The sequence below is a fragment of the Melopsittacus undulatus genome, chromosome 1 (assembly GCF_012275295.1).
Source record: "Melopsittacus undulatus isolate bMelUnd1 chromosome 1, bMelUnd1.mat.Z, whole genome shotgun sequence".
NCBI classification, from domain to species: Eukaryota; Metazoa; Chordata; class Aves; order Psittaciformes; family Psittaculidae; genus Melopsittacus; species Melopsittacus undulatus.
The window spans coordinates 22106598-22127725 of record NC_047527.1 but is presented as its reverse complement, the minus strand read 5'-3'; the positions used below and the strand labels follow the sequence as shown (position 1 = coordinate 22127725).

The following is a 21128-nucleotide window of genomic DNA, read 5'->3' as shown; positions in this document are numbered from 1 at the left end:
TGTGAAGCTATCATACTTTTTAATGTATAATTACTTTGAATTGAGGTGTTTTCCATGTTAAAAATTTTGTTTCATAGGATCAAAAAAAAAGGAAAAGAGAAATTTATAATATTTAAGTCAGGTCAGTTTTGTGTAGAAGTTCCTCTGATTTTGCTATACCCATCTCTCAGCATGTGTCTGTGCCAAACACAAGGCAGTAGAAGCTGGTTATTCCTTTTCTCCCCAGCTGAAAAATTGTGGACAGTTGACAGTTCATTTTGTAGCTCCAAAGAAGCCAAGAGAATGTTGGAATTTTTTTATATACTGTATTAATTTCATGCACAGATTTTGATTTCACAGTCAGATCTAACTATGATGTTAATGCTCCTGCTGTTGGTCACCAAGACCTAATAGAAAGTTACCTGGGTTTTCAGTAACGCTGCTTTATTTTCTGTTTGTGCTCAGCATGTGATGAAGGACTGTGTTTTTGATTTCTGTGCCCTGTGCAAGGTGAAAGGATAAAGTAGCAGTGCTAAAGGTCTGACAGAATTCTACTAGGCAAAAAGTTTAAATGGGATTTAATTTAAAATCAAAGGGTCATGGTAGTGATTGTAAGGACTGCAGTCGCCCTTAAAAAACTGCTCATTCAATATTGTGATCTATTATTACAGTTCTATTTTAAATCAATACTATAGTAATTTGGATACTGCTTTCAGTGTATTTTGTAATGTAACTGGTTTATACTGTTACTGTATTTTTGTTTTCATAATGACATGGGGGCTATAATTCTTGGTATGGTTTCTGGTTGAGTAAAAATCAAATGGACTCCTTCACAGATAATAATACTTGAACAAAGTCTGAACAGATAGGAAAACAGTGATGAAAGAATCTTCATTGCATTTATTTTTAAATGATTTCTAGAAGGTGATCTTGTCTCTGAAGAGTGATTTTCCCTTCTAAATTGTAACTTATCCCACATTGTCCTGCTTTTCTCAGTCCTCCACTGCCAGCATTTGTCCCTCCCTTGCATGGGAGAGGATGTAAAGCCAATTCTGTCCCAGGGAGCAACATTGTCCCATCCTCATTTGCTGTTTCACTCTGATTAATTTTTTAAAGCTTATGGTTGGACTCTGAAGTTTGTTAGGGAATCATTTTAGTGGTGAGCCTTTTTGGTTTCTATGGTGATTGTCCATGAGTCACTTTGAATCTTACTGTTCCAGTCATTTTAACTTCCAGAATTTTACCTCTTCTTGGTCTGCTGCTTGTGGGGCAGAAAAGGTCAGAGCAAAGTATGGCTAAATGTTTTAAATTATTTCCCTGGTGTGAAGCTCCTGCCACATTTCCTCCTGTATCAGGCATGTTATGTTGCCTTGTAATCATTGTGGTTATGAAAGAGAAAGTTCCCATCACAGTAAAATGCCTCATAAATAAAAACCAGGTATATAAAATTTGACTAAGTAAGTATTTAGAGATTTTGTTTGGGTTTTTATTTTATGGAAAATACCATCTCAAAAAAAAACATTTTTAAGGAAATTGAAATGCTGAGTCACTGATAGGTGACTCGAGGAATAGGCTTCTAAGGAAAAATTTATCATTTTAGAATAAACCTCAAATTTTAGAAATAAATGTCCTTCTTTGTTACTGCAGATAGTGCTATAGCTGTTTGAGGCAAATTAAGTTTTAACTGAAAGAATTAAAACATAATTAAAAATAAAAAAGTTCCTCATAGTTTGATTAACATGTTTGTACCTCTCTACCCTTTTTTGTTTTAATTCCATGTGTCCCTGAACTTCTGTTTCTAATCAAAATGCAACGAGCAACAATAATTAAAATGTTGAGAGTTATTCTAAGAGAAGTAGCCAGTTTCATAGATTCAAAAGTGTTAAATGGTCTAAATCAGCATACGAATTTTGGTGGCTTTTGGATTTGCTTCCATGCTTTGGTTCCAAACAATCTAAGGAGTATCCATGGCAGAGCAAAGCAAAGCATCCCGTTTCTTTGACCCTAGTCCAGTCCCACAGATGTTTAGTCATGTAAACACAAGGAATAATTTAATTTTCTAATATGCCAGTTCTTAAAAACCTGCAACACCATTTTTGAAATGTGAATGGACAATTTGAAGAGGTAAAGAAGTACAGGAAAGCAACTAAAACTCTGATTAAGTTATCTGTCTTTCATCCTTCACAAGCCTAATCCATTCTTGATGTCTTGTCTTGATTCTTTGATAACAAGCTAATTTTAGTTATGTTTTACTGTTACACAAGTATCTTAATTTATGTTCACAAATCTGAAATTGGACTTGAGCTCCATATATAAATAAATAAATACCGTGCTAGCTGGCTACCGTTAACACAAAATAATGATGATAAATTTACTTATCCATGGAATTTTATGCATTTGCAGCTGAACAGCTTGAGTATCTACTATATTTGTACATAATTTTGTATTAACATGCATGGAATTATGAAAACTTTGGTCCTAAATGTGTAAGGTGTTGCTTTGAAAACCAATTTAAACTTGTGTTTGCATTTAAAATATCTTTAAAATGTTTATTCACAATGCTTTGTAAAATCTAATTACTTTGTGACAAAAATAGTAAGTTGGTCTTAGTTAGTCCTTATTAAATTTTATTTTAAAAATAAGATCATTATTTGACTGAGGATATGACCTTAACTTTCTTGACTCAAACTAAAACTGCAAAGGGAGTGAGAATAAGGACCATTAAGGGTAGATTTGGCTTAAATTATAAAGTTTATTTGTACTTCAGTGGTGTCTTAGCAACCTGTAGAGTTGTGATGTAGTGTTAGTGTCTCTCAGGAGACTGAAAGATAATGCTTGGAAATTCATGGCGTCAGGAGCACGGCTATGGAAAAAAAATCAGCAGGATGGCATTTTAAATGTATAGTTAATATGTTGTAATAGGTGCTGGTAAAAGGCTCCAGGCTGAGCTTACGATACGCATGTTTTTTAAATGATGACTCTATAGAGTGAGAAGAACAAAGGAAAGAAAGTTTAAAGGGACAGGGTTTATACATAGAAGTAGTTCGATGATTGTGAGTTTGTTTCCTTAAAATGAAAGAAATGTTTCTCTTGACCAGATTAACTTTCAGCTCATTCTTACAGCTTTAGTAACAGTAATGTACTCTGTTCAACTGTATCAGCAATTAAAGATACCTGGTATGCTTTGGTTTTATTTTCTGTAAATACACTTCACTTCTGCAGTTACAATTTGTAAATTGGAAGTGCAGCATGATAAAAGCAATGTTGAATTGCAGACTTGTCTGCTATGTTCTGCTTGGGAAAAAGCACATACACTGACATTAGCAATTAGAAAACTATGACATTGGCTGTGTCGGAAAACCAGCACAGCACATGACCAAGTCCTGTTGTAAAGTGATAAAATCCTGGAATTGCTGAACTGCCATTTTGTTATGTACCTTCCACAGCTCAGAAAGTGAATCTGGCTCACAAAGTGCATGTGATCAGCTTGTGACTCCCACAGCATTAGCAGCCTGTACCAGGGTTGACTCCTGTTTTACTCCTTGGTTTGTGCCATCACTAAGTGTGTTGATCCAATTTACCTGCGTGGAAGTCCACCTCTGCCATCATCTTGATCAGCTAGGCACAGGTATGTATTCCTTTACACAGAATAATTAAAATAATAGGTCACACATGCTGCTTAATCACTCTCCTGCTGCATTTCCTCATTCAGTCATTCTTGCAATAAATTATCACCAGCAGCCACTGGTGGTGCAGACTTGAGGGTAAAATGGATGACTTCAATGCATTGGGAAAGTACATAGGATAGGCAGTGGGGCTGCCTGATCAGTCCCCTTCCTCCCTCCGGAATGGGTAACTGTAGAAGCCGTTGTTTTCTGTAGTCTGATCAGTGACAGCAGGTGCATTTCAGTTTTGAGCCATCTTAATGAATGAATTTGGTCTTTTTACATTTTCCAGCATATTAACAGTACTGTTTAAATATTTGAAGATTTTGAAACCCCTTTATAGTAAGAATTCCTTGGAAAGGCTCTGAGAACTACAGATTTAACTGCTATTTCAGTTATGATCACTTTTGGAGCTACATCTGGTTTTGTTCAGTGGTCTCTGTCATTGCATTAATGGCAAATACATTCCAAAAGATCTTTAGATTATTGTCTGATTTTCAGATGCCAGGAATACTTTCTGTGGAAGATGAGCAAATATCTCTAGATAATTTTGGCAGGGACAGCTTTCTCCATGAGTAGCTTTTGTGTTTCTGCAAGTATTGTAATATATACATTATCAAATCATACCAAGACTGACACTCAATGTCTAGCAAATAATTTTTTGTCTATAGGCTACCTCTATCAGTACATAATCTCCCTCACTATTACACTCTTAATTCCAGATGCTCGGTCTTTAAAATTACATGTACTGGAAAACACAAAAATGAGATTAAAATCAAACCCAGCTGTTTCATTTTTCAACAGCAACTGAGTTTATACTGATGCTGCTGTTGTTCTTGTTGTAGGCCTTAAGTTTTGGGGCTCTGTTGTGTTATGTTGCACATGAAAGGAGCACAAAACTTACTGTATCCATTATGAGTTTGTAGGATAATAGGGCTTGATCCTGGAAAGTGATGAGTGTTTTGGTTCCAAATCTGTAGATCACTTGAGCATATTCTGATTTTAAGCATGTGAGTAGTTCTAGCAACATAAATAATAACATCAATGGAAATGTTCGTATGCTTAATGCTGCAGAAGTGGTGTATGTGCCTTGCAGTATCTACTGCCACAGTGCCCATCACTTTGCAGGACTGAGACTTCAATGGACATGATAAAATAGGTTTTATATATATATTTCTCATAGTTTAGTCTCAGGATATTGTTTTGTTTAATTTCGTGTATTATTGGGTAATATGTAGCATATGAGTGGATTTCTGGTCTTGAACTCTGTAACTGCAGCAAAGACCATTTTCATTTTGAGGCCTGCGAGTCTGCACAGTCATGTGTCAGCAAGTATTATATTTCTAATTTTTATTGTATTCAAAACATGCTATCATATATATCTACTACAGCAAAACTTCTCACAGAAATATGGTCTCTCCTCTGAATAGGTGGCAATCTGACGTATTCTGCAGTGTGCTGATAAAGCAGTTTGAGTGGCTAGTCTGTTTATGGTAAAAAGATTTTGGTTTGCAGCTTCTTTTTGTTTGCAGCTGCTATTGATTACAATTCTATTTTACATCTAACAGTGTGAACAGGATTAATTTCAGATCTCAGAAAAATTGACTCTTACGAATTTTACTTCTTTTCATCATATGTACAAGCAGTTAAAACACAATTTACAAAAACATACAGAATGTTTCAGTGGTGATGCTCTCATCCTCTTTGTTCTTTTACTTTTCAGCACCAACAAAGTTTCTTCAGCCATTTTCATCTGATAAGAACATGCCATCTGAACTAGAATACATGATAATTTCCTTTGTTGAGCCTCACGTATATCTTCGTCAATGGAGCGATGAGTCAGTGTTCCAGGAGATCCAGTTTTCAACTCAAGCCGACTGTAAACTTCTCGAGTGCCGAAACATGACTATGCAGAGTGTTGTGAAACCTTTCAAAATCTGGGGGCAGATTGCTATTTCCAGCAGCACAATAGGAAGGCTCTTGGACTGCACAATAATGGTGGACCCCATTTTCATCAACTTTGGCCAATACGCACTTCATTCTCTAAATACAGCAATTCAAGCTTGGCATCAGGTAGGCAAAAACAATAATGAGAACAAATGTAGCTATTGCAATTAACTGCATATCAAATTAGAATAGCAACTGCATTCATTAAAATTATTCCAGGGTGTAAAGGCTTTAATTTAAAAGTGCTTTATGCTAATAAGCATTCATTCCGTGATAGAAATGAAAATTAGGAGGCAATGAATGCTATATGTAAAGGTAAATGCAGCCAGAACTGCTTGCGTTTTGGTGAAACTACATGGATTTATATCAAAATAACCAGGATCTTGGTCTTGAAATGCATAATGTTCCACTAATTTATGAAAAGGTGAATGATGCATGGTATGTAAGCACAGCTCAGTCTGAGGGGCAGAGCATATTGTTTCCAGCTACTACTTCTATCCTTATTGAAGTTCAGCACTAGTTTCACATTACACTCTGTGCAAGCAGCATTAATGGCTGAAGCCCGTCCCAGCGTAAGGAACCATACTTCTTCAGTGACCCCACGAAGGCCTGTAATTCCCTTATTCCACTATAGCCTTGAAATCAAATCATTCTCTTCATCTGCCTGAAAACCTATGTGGAGCCTGGGAATTAATTACCTATCATGGCACTACAATAACAAAGCCCCCCAAAAAGGATAGAACATGTGTTTTATATCAGAAAATTCTTTTTTAATGGCATTCCATGGTTTTCTTGTTGCAAAAGGACATTCATAAAACAAGATCTAGTGTGATTTAAATCTTTACAGCTGGCTCAAATATCAATGTGAACAAAAATCTTTGTAGCTCCAATTTCTGGTTTTTGTCATATTTTGAACAATGCCTTTAATAAAAAACAAACATAGAAAGTAGAAGAGAGTCGTTGATAGGCTCTTTAAACCCAGAATATTTCTGACTTAGTACTAGTCCCTCATCTAAGACATGTGTGGCAACTACTGCAAAATGGCCTTCAGAAAGGTCAGTTTCCTCTTAGGATGGAAAAAAAAAAGATCTCTCAGACATAACTATACATATAAATAAAATATGGTGCATAAATATTTAAATGTTTTAAACCACATCAGAGTGTGAATGACTGACTGACTACTCTGTGCCTTGAAGGAATATTCTGAATTGAAAAAAATGAATTGTATATTTGATTAAGTAGAGCCATATGTCGCATAGTATATTGCTGACAGGTACATTCTATGAATAGTTGGTACTGATTTATACATGGATTTGGCAATGTTAACATGAGCCACAGGAGGATATACTTCTGTAATTGTTGCTGTAATTTTCTCGTTTCCTCTCATGTCAAGGGTACTTGCCACCATGTTCTGATGTGGTAGGTATCTAGCCCTGACTATTCGAGATTAAAAACTTGCGTTACTTTGAAATTAGGGAACAGTTAACACACAAGTGAGTTCAAAACAGCTTATTAAATTAGTTATTACCAAGACGTTTCGTATGTGGCTTTACCTCCAGATCTGGAGTGGGGCACGCACTGCACTGGGAGGGAATGAATTTCCCAATGATAAGCAATATTTGATGTTTACTGTTCACACAAAATACAATATAAATGCTGCCAACTAGAAGCATGAATTTAATAAGCAGGAAAGGTTATTTGAATTCTCCACATATTTTTTTTACTGGTTTAATATCTGAAATAAGTAATGTTGTACTCAGTGGACAGACAGATGAAGCATGAAGCAATTTGACCCTGCACCTTTAGGTCAAGAGTTCAGGATTACCAAAAGCCTCTGTCAGTGTCTTTGTTTCTTAGATGTGGACTGATTTTTTTGTTGTTGTGGTTTAAGTAATGATGAACATTTTGAAAGTAGATTAAGCGTAAAAAACACCAGGCATACAACTTACTTTATACTTCTAAGTCACATGCTGAAAATCTGAGAGGATTAGCACTTTTTAAAGACAGTTTCCCCTTTTGACATATTTCACTGTCTAATCTGAAATCCCTGTTTAACTACAAGCAGACACAGACTAATGTACATCTAAATGCAAAGGTAAAGTAATTGTTTTAATAATCAAATAACTGGTCAGGGAACGTCAGGATTTTTTTAATTTAGTTTTATTATTTAATAATGACATGCAGAGTATCTAGTGAGATAGAAAATGTGTGTCTCCTATGAGTATACCTGGGGGTGTGTTGTTTTTTTCCCATTTACTTGGTCATTTAAGCCTTCACAAGTTATTTTATAGCATTAGTGTCCTGTGGTATCTAGATACACAGGGTCAGGTGAGAAAACAGCTCCCCAGGTACAGTTCTAAGTGAGTATTCCCAGGGAAAAACACTCTGTGGTCTCACATGGCAAATGTTTTCCCAAGACCCTCAGAAGTTATAAAAGCTCCTCTTTTAAACCTGTTTTAGACCATTGGAACTTCTTTTCCTTGAGGTCTGTGTAGTGCTTAACCTTTCTGTTGGCAGTTGCATAAGTTTTCTTAATGAGCTGGGATCAGTCAAAATTACATCTGTGATCACAGTAGTTTCCCCATATTTTTACCATAAGCACAGAGAACAAAGGAAAAAGGCACAGAAAATTTGCATGCAGCTTCAGTTTAACTTTCTAGCTGAGAACGTCAGGATACTGCCGTAAGAATGAAGTTTAAACAATCAGAAGGAAAATGTTCTTTTCTCTCAGAGGAATTTTGAGGGACATGAGAAATTGCTAACTTTAAAACTTTGATTCAAAAAACATTACTAGGTGCTAGAGAGAGAGTGTGTGTATGTGTTGGAGAGAGAGAAAAGGCTTGCATAGGTCTTCGGTAGCTTGTGAAGCACACAGAAAATAACTTTGTGCATATAAAGAAGCCTGGGCTTTTATAGTGATGTGGTTTTTTCCAGATCCAGAAATGCTTTGAAATAGCTGTGAGTTGAGATGTGTGTTGTGATTTAAGCCCAGCTGGCAACCCAGAACCACGCAGCCGCTCACTCACTCCCTCCCCTTTCTCCCCCAGCTCCCGGAGGGATGGGGAAGAGAATCGAAAGAATGTAACTCCCACGGGTTGAGATAAGAACAGCCCAATAACTAAGGTATAACACAAACCACTACTGCTGCCACCAATAATGATAATGATAAGGGAAATAATAAGGGAAGAGAATACAACTGCTCACCACCTGCCGACCGATACCCAGCCTGACCAGAGCAGCGATCTAGCCCTTCTAGGTAACTACCCCCAGTTTATATAGTGTGCATGACGTGCTGTGGTATGGAATACCTCTTTGGCTCGTTTGCGTCAAGTGTCCTGTCTCTGCTTCCTCCCAGCTTCCCCTCCTCCCTGGCAGAGCATGAGACTCAGAAAGTCCTTGGTCAGAGTAAACATTACTGAGCAACAACTGAAAATATCAGTGTTATCAGTGTTGTTCCCAGACTGAAAATCAAAACCACATCTCTGCACCAGCTACTAAAAAGGAGAAAAATGACTGCTACTGCTGAACCGAGGACAATGTGAGCAGAAAGTCCTGCACCAGGGAAAGCCTGGTGACTAGTATTGTGTGGGATGCTTTCCCCCTCTCAGAATAGCATTCACAAATTATTTGAAAGCCCAATAAAAGAGAGACACTTTCCTGGCCTCTCTGAGAGAAAAGAACAGATGAAAAATTATCTAAAGAGGGGCAGGATATTGTCCCTCAGGAACTGACCCTAATCTGTATCTGATTCAGGCTGTTGATCTTTTGATTTGCTCTTTTAATTTAGAGAGAGAATTTTTTTTCCTAATCCAAATCTAGGTGTTTTCAACTCCTGGAGTAATCATTCAGCCCTTCAGCATCATTGCTACACAAATGGCCCAGTTCTATTTGGGTTTATTATGTCTAATTTCTCTGCACTCTCTTTTATCAATCAAAATTTCCTCACTCCATCCTTTGCTATCTTTTTTTCTTTAATTTTTTTTTTGTTCCTTTCTGCTTACCCTGGAAGCTTCCACTGTCAGACTTTAGCAGCAAATTTGGGATCCAATTACCTGTGATGGGTGCAGGGAACTTCTGTAGCTCCTCAGGCACCAAGAAGCTTCGGAGGTACTGTTGGGCAAAAATCCCCTGCATTTACTGCAGTAAGAAGAAAATTTGCCTAGAACCTTGCCTGTACAGTGTGTAGTTGCCATATTGAGCTAAAGTATTCCCAGGCTTCCTTGATGGTCCTTTAATCAGCTGTTATTATCAAGACTTGAGGCATCAGTAGCTCTCTCTTAAGCCTGGCATCATGGAGCAATGCCTTATTCACAGAATCGTATCATAGAATGGTTACGGGTGGAATGGACCTTAAAGATCATCTTGTTCCAACCCCACTGCTACGGGCAGAGACACCTCTCACTAGACCAGGTTGTTCAAAGCCCTGTCCAACCTGGCCTTGAATGCTGCCAGGAATAGTGCAGCCACAGCTTCTCTGGGCAACCTGTTCCAATGTCTCATCACCCTCATAGTGAAGAATTTCTTCCTAATGTCTAATCTAAATTTACCCTCCACCAATTTAAAGCCATTCTCCTTTGTCCTATCACTACGTACCATTGTAAAAAGTCCCTCTCTGGATTTCTTGTGGGTCCCCTTTAAGTACTGGAAGTTTGCTATTATATCTCCCCTGAGCTGCCTTCTCTCCAGGCTGATCAAGCCCAGCTCCCTCAGCCTGTCTGCATAGGAGAGGTGCTTCAGCTATTTGAGCAAATTTGTGGCCTCTTCTGGACTCACTTGAAGCAGTTCATATCCCTCATGTATTGTTGCTTCTTTGAGTAAAACATTGGAACTGTTATAATTTGAGGTTAAAATACCTCTTTTGGTTTACTTTGAGAAATGTTGCTGTTAAAAGCAGTAGATTCTAGTAGCAAATCTAGGATTTAAGACTAATGATTAATGGCAGTCATTTATAAGCACCAAAATGTGTGCAAGTCTATTTATAATTCCTGATGGGATAACATTCCCCCAGTACAACTTAGGAGTTCTGTACATGCCAAAAAAATTGCTAGATCCTCTTTTCCCTCTGGAAAATGCAAGAACCTACAGTTTGTGTTAACTGACTTGAAACCAAGTTAGTCAGGTAAAAAGAAGGAAGTTGACAATCTTCTGATACTGTTCTTCCAGTCTCTGTGTAATCAGCAAGAAAATGTATTGGAGTAAAAACAAAAACCAACAATTTGTTCAGTTGCACTGGGGTTATGAATAGGTTTGACTATAACAACATGTTGATCTCTGTGGATAGTAAATCCTCCCTTTTAGAAAGAACATTTTGGGAAGCTGTAACAGGAAAATATATATATTATACATGTGGTAGACCTATGAGTATGTGGGTATGGCAGCTTGACAGTAGAAAGTCATAGATCTGCCACTAGAAAATGCCAAAATAAATTCTGCACTCTGAAGTGGCACTGTAAATACCAGCCTTTAGCATACCCAGATCTGCTACTGGATGTGATACAGACATCTTGCTCTGTAATGAGTTTTACTGGTTTGAAAAAGTGAGACTTTGGTTATACTTGCCCGAGTCTTGTTTCACAGAAGATACCTCATCTTATGCAGAAAAATTCATGAGATTTTAAAAGAAGCTTTAATGTAAATAATATTCTTATGCTTAAATCTGCTAGGGTGAATATGATTTTTGCACAAATGCTCCCAGCCAACCATTCTGACATCCAGTCACAAAAAGGATCGCAACCTGCCTGTACCTTAGGTTCTTCTAAAGTTAATAACAGTTGTGAACGTGCATTCAAGCTAAAATACCTTGCACACTTCACTTTTCAGAAAATCTGTTCCACGTGTGTCACCCAGCAGTGTGCTACAAGCAAAGTACGAAACAGTTTTTAATAGATAACTAATGATCCATAGGGATCTATGAGGAAAAATTTTTCTCTCTCTCTTGCTTGATCTCTGAATTTCTGCATGCTTCCAGGCACATTGGTATCAAAGAACTAGAGACCCATATGATCATAGACAGAGGAGGTGCTGGCTTTGTTTTGTCTGTTTAAAATGTCCACTGAGAGAGCAAGAAGGGAAACAGAATCAGCTCTCAAAGACCATGGAGGGCCCATAAGTTGGAGGAAACGTCATGGGAAGAAAGGATGAGAAAAGAGCAGCTGGGCTATATTGTGGAGAGAAGGGAACCAACCAACAATAAAGCATTGTCAAAAGTATGTGCTAGGAAAGATGGGTCAAAAAGAGGTAACAAAAAGCAGAAGGTTAAGAGTTCTTTGTGTTATACCCATTAAATTGCATGAAGACTATCCAAATGTTGCCTTCTTGGAGTAATTTCTATGGTTGCTAGATAGTTGCTTGAAAGTGGAAGGTACCAGCCCAGTAATGACTAGGACAGAAATATATGAGAGATGATCTCCAAATCAAATTGTCAGTCACACTTTGACCTCTCCTGTATAGGGGATTATAGTTCATGCCTTCAGGGGCGGAAGACATGTAGCTCTGGTAATTTTTATGACTATCGTATAATCTCATTGTGTCAACAAAGTGACAAGCAGCCAGATGAAAAACAGAAAGAGAGGGATGGAAGGATGTTGCAAGCAGGAGAAAAAGTATTGTGTGCTTTAAAACCTGTAATAGTTTTTTTGTTATTAGACTGTCAAATTGCATGGTGCATTTTCAGACTAGCTTCGTGGAGCTGCTTTTTCTTTTTCCTTTTTTTAAAGTGTTGTGGTATCAGGAGAGAGAGTGTCTTCTGCTCCTGACCTACTGCAGCATCTCAAAGTCAAAGCAGCAGCTGGGGAAGAGGAAGTGCAGCCTTTTGGCCTGGGAGATCAGTTGTCAGCATGGAGAAACCTCTTCATGCTGTTCAGCCTGCAGTGCCCCATCTGCCCTATGTGATCTGTCATTTCCACCAAATTTGATTTCATTGAAGTCTTTTACATAAGTTAGGAAATCAAGTTTTTGTTGTAGTTTTAAATCTCTAAGTATTACAGAAACATAAAGTAAAATATGTTAAGTCTTAACATATATTTTGTCAACCCAAACACCTTTTTTTTGCAGAGAGTAGAGTACTATGAGACCAAAGCTAATGGCAAGAGATCTTGAAGCATTTCTGTGTTGTAACAGTCGCCACTGGGCAGACAGCTGCCAAATGTCTTGCAATTAATCTGATGCTTACTGGCTTTCATATCCCTTTCCTTTCAGAACCAATGCCCTGAGGCAGAGGAGTTGGTCTTCAGCCATTTTGTGATCTGTAATGACACACAAGAGACACTGCGGTTTGGCCAGGTGGATACTGATGAAAATATTTTGCTGGCTAGTCTCCACAGTCACCAGTACAGCTGGCGCTCTCACAAGTCCCCACAGGTATGTCAGAAACAGCCCTTTGAATGCAGCAGTTACTAAAGCTGGCTGGTGGCTTTATGGCTTTCTCTATGGTCTCGACTATCTCTAAAGCTCTGGTTCCTTCAGGAGTCAGATGCCAGGGCTGCATCAGAGGGAAAAGGTAAACAAAGAGTGAGGAAAGCCAGAAGTGTTTAGAAGTTACTCGAGGGTAGAACTGGATGTGCAAGACCGCTTTTTGTAAAACTGAGCGGTTGTGGAAACTGAAGCTTCTGAAAAAAAGCAAAGGAAGATCGCTTGCCAGGTTTTTATAACTAAGTGACCAGTGTCTGTTTTCTGTGATGTACATTAGAGGTTTGGGGAATTTTTTTTAATGAATTGTTTTTACCAGAAGCATCTGTTCACTGAAATTGTTTGCAGAACAGGGTCAAACTGGACAAATCTCTCAACTCAGCATGTGCTTGCATTAGAAAAGATTTTAAATTGTCAGAAACACCCCACGTACAAAGTTTAAATAATGCCATTGCTGTTTCTTGGGTGTTTTTTTAAGGATAAACACTGAAACTGAAGTAAGCTATTTTAAAATTATCATCAGGAAATATTTCAATGAAACCATGTTGTTGAGTTTTGTGAGTGGTAGTGAAAAATGGATTTTTCATCTTGATTCAAGACAGGGCAAGAATATAAACCTAAAAATAAGCACTTATGAGACAGCAAAGCCATTTCTTCTCTCTTTTTAATATATACCCATCTCCTGCTGAGTGGGAGACTAAGAGACCTGTGCCACCCTACTTGATGAGCAGTAGTCCTGCACTGCACAGTTGCTAAAACTTTTATAGCTCGTGGGAGAAGTGTAATGGGTGGATGTTGCTACCTCCTCCAGGACCCTGGAAAATACCAGCCTTAGCATGTGAAAAAGGTGAAATTTGGCTGGTAATTCTAAACAGGATCTGTGCCCACTTTCACTGCTGACAAGTTTCAAGTTTCTTTGGGAAGCAGAGATGGCAAATTTACTGTGTTTTTCTTTCACATGTCAGTTGCTGATATGCAAAACTACTGAATTTTACATAAATACAGTAATCTGTGCAGAGCAAATTCAGCCAGACTAAACAGTTGCAGTTGACACTGAAGTCAAGGCCTTAGTTAAGAGGAAGCAGCCTAATAAAGGACCATCTCACCCCAGGGATAGAGGAGCTGTTATAAATGGTGTGCACTGGTGTCATAGTACACAGAGAGAGACTTAGAAACACTGGAGTACTGCATGTCCCTTGTCACGTTTTCAAAAAGGACATGTGTTTTCTCATACAAACAAAACACCTGTGATGTCCCGTAACAATTATTTGTATCCATTTTCTGGTTACTTATATAAAATTGTTCAGTTGGGAAAATCCTATTTTTGACCATCATTCTAGGTAGTTCCACTAATGGTGTAGTTCTGATTATGGTGTATTTCTAGTAACGGTGTATTTCCAATAATGGTGCAAACTCTAAAGAGTTTTGAAAATGAAGGTTAATGAAGGTTATCTCAAGCAGAATGAAAAGTAAGAGTTAAAATTGCAGCTTGTTTACTGATACTTCCTATCAGTTCCAGCCGAGCTGCCAAAGACCACCAGCACAACATATGGCATTAGCCATCTATGAACTTTAATATTTAAACATTGATCTTTAGCTTGTCCTTTCAGTCACAGACTTGAGCAGTGCAAAATATTCCGTTTCCATGGCCGCTATGTAAGTCTGTTATTAAATGAAAAATAAAAGTGTAGGATGAAAGGTGGAGAAGTCCAGCATTAAACCAAATCAGACATTAGGGAGTGGGTGAGGTGACAGTAGGAACTTGAGATTCATTTTTCAGATATTCATTCTTCAGCTAAAAGCTGGTGATGTCAAAGGGTTTCCCCGTTCTGTTTTGCTCTGATCAGATTCAGGGAACAACTGGGCTCAAAAACAGTCAGGAGTGTCCTGTTGGATTCCCATGTCCCAGGAGATGGCGAATCTAACAGCTGACTCCTCCTGACTCAACCACATTGTTGGCCAGCAGGCTCTTCTAGTATAGGGGCTGTAACTCCCTTGTCCCAGCCTTTGGAATCATTTCAAGAATATTTCTGCTCTAAATGTTTTTAACAGCTATCTCTGGATGGGAAATTTAGAGACTAAAAAATAGCACTGAGGTAATTTCACTGAAAAATGCAAGGCTTTCCACACACTATTGAGATAGAAGCAAATTTTCTTTACAAAGGTCGGGGAATCTTGGCATCCATCTGTAAGGTTTGCTCATTTAGTTAATGCTAAATATCAATCACTAAATTTAGCATGCTTCTGAATGGCAGTTCGTCTAAACAGCACAATCCTTTGTCATTTTAGATCATATGAAATAAGTTTGTTTAAATATTATTGTCGTGTATTTTTTTCAGTGATTAATACAAATCCTTCAAATGAAAACAAAGACTCAATTAAGACATCAGGTTGCCCCTATTATGCTATGGCACTTTTCTAATTGTTTCCATGCAAGATAACAACTTGTTATCCAGAGGTCAGAATAATGCCCAAGCATGGACAAACCCTCCAAGTGTCATATTCGTGGAATGCTAGATGACTTCATAGTTATGAAATTATTTCATTTCTCATGATAATTCCTGACTTGCCAAGTTAGTGAATTTTAAGAACTCTGAGAGCAGATTGTAAGATAAATGTGAAATAATCCATACTTCTGGAGTCAGGGACTTCCCTCCAGGCATTAGTTCATACTTGACTTACTTGACTTACTCTTGGGGATAAAATGAGTTAGGACAAGGTCTTAGATACCACATTCTCTTACTGGGAAAGAAAACCAACTTGCACAACTTCAGCTGGCTCATGTTTCTTGTTACACAGGCACTAAGAAGCAGCGGTTGCCATGAAATACTTTATTTAACCTCTGCAAAATGTTTTTCTAGTATGGCAAGGCAGTTCAGTTAAATGAAAATAAATAGTTTTAAAAGGATTGTATTTCTTTTACATTCACATCAAGAAAATTCTCCATTTTTCTTTTGCTAATTAACCATAGTGAGAGATGCAGTAATTGCCCATTTGAATTATTTAACATAAAGATATATACCTAAAATAAGTTATTTTTGTAGTAGCACATTGTTATATTCTATATAATGCTTTATTTACATTTAGAATTAATATTAATGAAGCTACAATAGTCTGTAATTAAAAACTGTTTTTCATGTTACAAAATCAGCTATAGCACACCAAGGATTTGGATTTATCAGCTATTGATGGTGTCCCTTCAACTGTTTGGCTTAACTTAAAGCTCCTTCCTTCCTTCATTTTTTCACAGCCCGGATATTCTACATTTCAGGGAACCTAACCTTTCCTTTTTAACTTTCACTCTGATTCCTGCAGGTCTTGCTAGTTTGGCTAATATTTCAGTAATAAGCCTGAGGTCCAATGCTCGCTCTTCTACTCCGCTCCATCCCCCACGTTTTCCTCAGATTTCATGAGGTTTTGTCCTTCCTTAGGGATAAGACACCCCCATCTATATAGTCCCTTTCAGAGTTGGGGTAAGTCCAAACCTGATGATATTTAAGGCTTTAAGCAATTCTAGCAAAAGTTGCCAGGCCTTGTGAGTTCTTTTTGCAGATTTTAATGAAAGTTAGAGGTCTGTTAGATATCATTAAAAGGGAAGAGAAGCTACATCACTCCTGTGCCTTACAGACAACACTGGCTCCTACGTTATTATTGGATCCAGTCTGCACTCCTTATCTTGATCTTCAAGTTGCTTTGTGGGATGGGCCCCAGTTATGTCAAAAGTCATGTTTGTCTCCAAGACAGCTGTGCTTTTTAGGAGAACTGGAGCATATGATACATAGGGTGAAACTCTGAAGTTAGGAGAGATCAGACCTTTCTAGCAATTTACTCAAGAGTTAAGGAATTCTGTCTTACAAGACAGTAGGCAGTCAGAGGGTCCCACTGGGGATCACAGCAAACATAAAACCCAGCTATTCACATGAGAGTCCCCTGAACATATTCGGTAGAGATCATTTCCTTGTGAATAAACAGCAAAAATCTTCTATAACATGCTAGTTATTGGTAGTTATTTTCCCCACACAGAAACTTCAGCAGAGTCCTGAAAAAGCAAAGAATAATGGATCTATATTCATTATTTTACTTCCTATGTAAAACATAATGTTGCATAGGAGAAGTCTGCATTTAAAGTAGCAGCTCCCGACCTTTCTCCAGAGCCTTCCTCCAAGGTTATGATGTCCATTTTCATTTTTCACCATCTTCGACTTGAAACAGTCAAGACGTGTAGTGGGTAAAAATCAGTTCCTATGTTGATCTGGGCAATGACTTCAGTGAGAATGTGGCCAAATTACTGGTTATATACATTTTAGTTTTATTTAGCATTAAAGTAGGTAAATATGCCTGAAACAGCTCTCTCTCACTTTATTGCTACTTATATAGAATTTGGGGGAGAATATCTCTTCTCATTTGCTTTTCTGTTCTTCTAAATGCACACTTATAAATTCTTAATAGATATTAATAGTGTCTAGTATATTAGTAATACCTTCACTGAAACCCATTTAAAGTTGTTTTTCTCTTATTTTAAATAGTGTGCCTGCATAGCACAACTTCTTCTAGACTTCTATAAACATAATTTTTAAAGGTAGATGTAGATTTAGAAATAGCTTTAAGAATCTCCTCCTCCTACAAAAAAAAGACTGAAGCCAAATTTTCATGTATGTTGCATGTCCAGCAGGATCATAATTCAGTGTTATTTATTTCAAAGTTGCCATTCTTTCAGGTATTGGGTTATATAAAGTATAAGATGATACACAGTACTCTGGGGAAACTGTGAACTTAGAAACTGTGACTTTTATATTGGGATATTTTCCTGTCTTATTGTTTAGGGATCTTACAAATTCTCTGCACAACCTTTTGTACTTTATATAATCCTTCACAGGTCATTTATGGAACAACATCAGAAAAAAAGGAACAAAAACAAAACCAAAAAAAGCTGCTTTATGCTGCTTTACACTTTTTAAGTAGTGAGAAATGTATTGTTGCTTTCCTTTGGGGTCCTGTATCTGAAATCAGTGGTTATGCTATGTTACATGTAATTGACTTTCTAGATAATATCTGGAGCAGGTAAGGATTGGTATTATCCATGAATCACATGAACCCTTATGATTTGGTTACTGTTCGTTAATCAAAAGACTCTTTTCCACAATGTGTAGATCTAGATTTACCTGCGAGGTTCAGGCTGGCTTTGGAGACTGTATTGAGGCTCACAACATCTCCAGGACACCCCAAGGCTCAGAGTTTTATCTACCAAGTGTGACATTTTTTGTTACTAGCCAGCATGGGATTATGGAAATTGCTTTCTCTCATGCTCTGTACAGCCCTTCTGTCTTACAAGGCCCAATGATGTAGAACTGGTGAGATCTCCCAGGTCCATGAGAAAATGAGGCCAAACTGAAATTCAAACTGAATTGGTGGTCATTGCAGAGTGAACATTTCAATCACTGTTTTCCCAAATACTAATTGATTTTATTGTGGCGTATCATAATCCTGGTCAAGAGCCTCCTTGTATCCTGAAAACACAACCAAAAAATGCTGATTGTCCTTCTCATTTAATTTTTCAATTAAAACTTGTTATACCTTCAAGTCTTAGAATTCAGGTCCCATCTCCAGGTCTCCATTTCTTCTATGTTTCTGTATCATCACAGCTTTTATTTTACTGTCATATCTCTTAGAAAAAAATTACTGTTTCCACACCATTAACCAGGCCCTCACTTGATTCCTTGCAGTCTCTCAGAGTTGAGAGTAATAACCCTTATTCTTCCCCAGAAGCATTTTCTAGTTTCACTTAGAAGACAGATGTAATCTAACTACAGTGAAACTAAGCTAACTTCGGTTGACCTACAAGCAAAGCAGAAATCAAATTTGTATCACTAAGCATATTGAGGCCACAAGCTTTAAATTACTTACACAGCTGGAAAATGCTGCCTTTTCTGGACAGACTCCCTTCTTAGTCTCATTTTTAATCCCCCATTTTAGTCTTCATGCCTTGTCATATGACACTTAGCCTTATTTACTCAGATCTTATCTTTCGCTCACACATCTAGCTGAAAACTTAAGTAAATTTTGAGGAGTTCATAGAAACGTTCTATAAAGAGGCATTAGAAAGAATACAGCTTTTCTAGATGTTTACTCCAATAGGAGCAGCTTCATCTTAGTCTGCCTCCCTGAAGATAGTTTCTTTCCTGCTCGAAACAGAAATCTATAATGGCTCAGATTTAAAAATCCAAACCCCTCAAAACCTAGTCAAAACAAAAAACTCTGTGATATCTGTTGATCCATTTTCCTAAAAAGAAAATGCAGAAATCAAATGGTTACACAAATGAGTGCCTATTTTCACATATACAATAGTTAGTCTGTTTTAAATTCTCTCTAGACTATAAATTGCCACTAATCACTGGATTATATTTGTTAGAATGCTTTTGAAGTCCATTGAATATTTTTTGTAACTTTATGCAATGACTTCTCTTTTCTCCTAATATATGTACCATACGTAGCTGTACTTGTTGAACTTTCTCTAAGCAGAGTATCTACTGAATACTTTTAGAATTTACTTAAAGTGTGATAAATGAAAGGGAGTTTCATGGCAATTACTGTAAATCTGTAGTATTTGGTCAGGTTTAGAGCTCTGCCTTGTTGAGTATCTAACAACATCTATTACAATGTCTTCTGCTAAAATAATGTTAAACCTGATTACTTAATTTTCTAAAATTGCTTCAATTTTTATTTCCTGCCATATATCTCCGTATCGCTTAGTGTCATTTGCTAATTACTTCTAGGCATGTTTTCCAGAAATCTCACATTTAAATGACTGATTTGCCCAGAGATCCCTTTGCATTTTCATGGAATGCAGTTTCTTGGCTCAGAAGTAAACTTACGCAGTACCCAATTCTTACATTGTTATGTCACTAATACAAATATATTGGATATCTCTAACTTACAAAGGCTGTTCCCTTTGTATGTAGCATTTACCAATGTGTGTATGTGTATATCTTTTTTGTTTCGCTTTCTGAACCATGAAGTTAAACTCAGACTTATCATTATGTACAAAGAAAATTAGTAAGGCAACATTTGTGTTCTAATGACTGCTCAGGGAAAGCTGACAGCGCCTTCCTTGGGAACATTCAGCTCGTGAGCAAAGCTGTTTATACAGGGTGGGAGAAATCCTAATGTTGAAGCTACATAAAATTGCTAAACATCAATTATAGCATTTATATGACATCTGTCTTTGGAGCACACCATGTTTTGTGTGCCTTATAGCTTTAGTACCTTTTTTCATTATTTGGCTGTCATTTCCAGCTACCAGTCTCTCCAAAGTAAACAGTTTTCTTGTTTCTCTTAGTTTTCATATGTGATGAGATTTATTCCCAGCTGCCTCTGTAAGAAACTGAACTGATTCCAGCCACTGCAGTTGGACTTTTTTGTTTTGTTTTGTTTTTCCTTTTCTGTAACTAATACTCAAGAATCAAAGCAACATGTTTGTTTATGACTTTGAGTGTCCTAGTGCATAGCTTCCCTCAATGTATTCTTGAATATAAAGCTCTGCCCAGGCATGTGCACATCCAGATGCATGCCCATGTTCACACTGGCACATATTAGCCTTTGTGCTTCCAGCATAAAACTAATTTGAATCTGAATGCAACAGTCATCACTCTTGCAAATTCAAAAGCCACCCACTGAATGGATGTTATTGTTCTGTGTGTAACTTGTGCTGAGGATACCACAAATTACAAACAGTCTACTGAGTTGTAATGTCTTTGAAAGTTGTTGCTGCGGTTGTTTCTTAAAACAATGAAAAAACCCATCATCCAGCCCTTCACCAAGTCCATCTGTCCAGACCCATGGCCAGTGCTATCTCTTTCTAGAAATAAATCATGTGAGAACATAATATTTACAAGTTTCAAGTTTTGCTAGTATAAATAATTTGGGCCTGATCCTGGTCTCAATTACTTAAATTAATTAATGACAGATGTCCAAAATCACAGTGAAATTCAACCCTCAAGAAAGAATTCCCACAAGGCCTTTATATAACTGTTTTAAAGGACTTAAGTGATGCTTAGGCTCACTGCTGGCCCTCTGCAAAGAATAAATTTTACCCAGAATGCTTATTGCTTTGATCCCTTATATGTAACTCAC

The 21128-nt window shown here is 37.4% G+C and overlaps 1 protein-coding gene across 1 annotated transcript in view; it reads left to right on the top strand.

Annotated features, from left to right (window-relative positions):
- Nucleotides 1-21128, top strand: part of VPS13B (vacuolar protein sorting 13 homolog B) — a 449503-nt gene that overhangs the window by 389938 nt on the left and 38437 nt on the right. The window contains exons 41-43 of the mRNA XM_034068500.1: nt 3426-3607; nt 5368-5717; nt 12789-12950. Coding sequence (XP_033924391.1) covers nt 3426-3607; nt 5368-5717; nt 12789-12950 — 694 coding nt within the window. The remainder of the gene's footprint in view (nt 1-3425; nt 3608-5367; nt 5718-12788; nt 12951-21128) is intronic.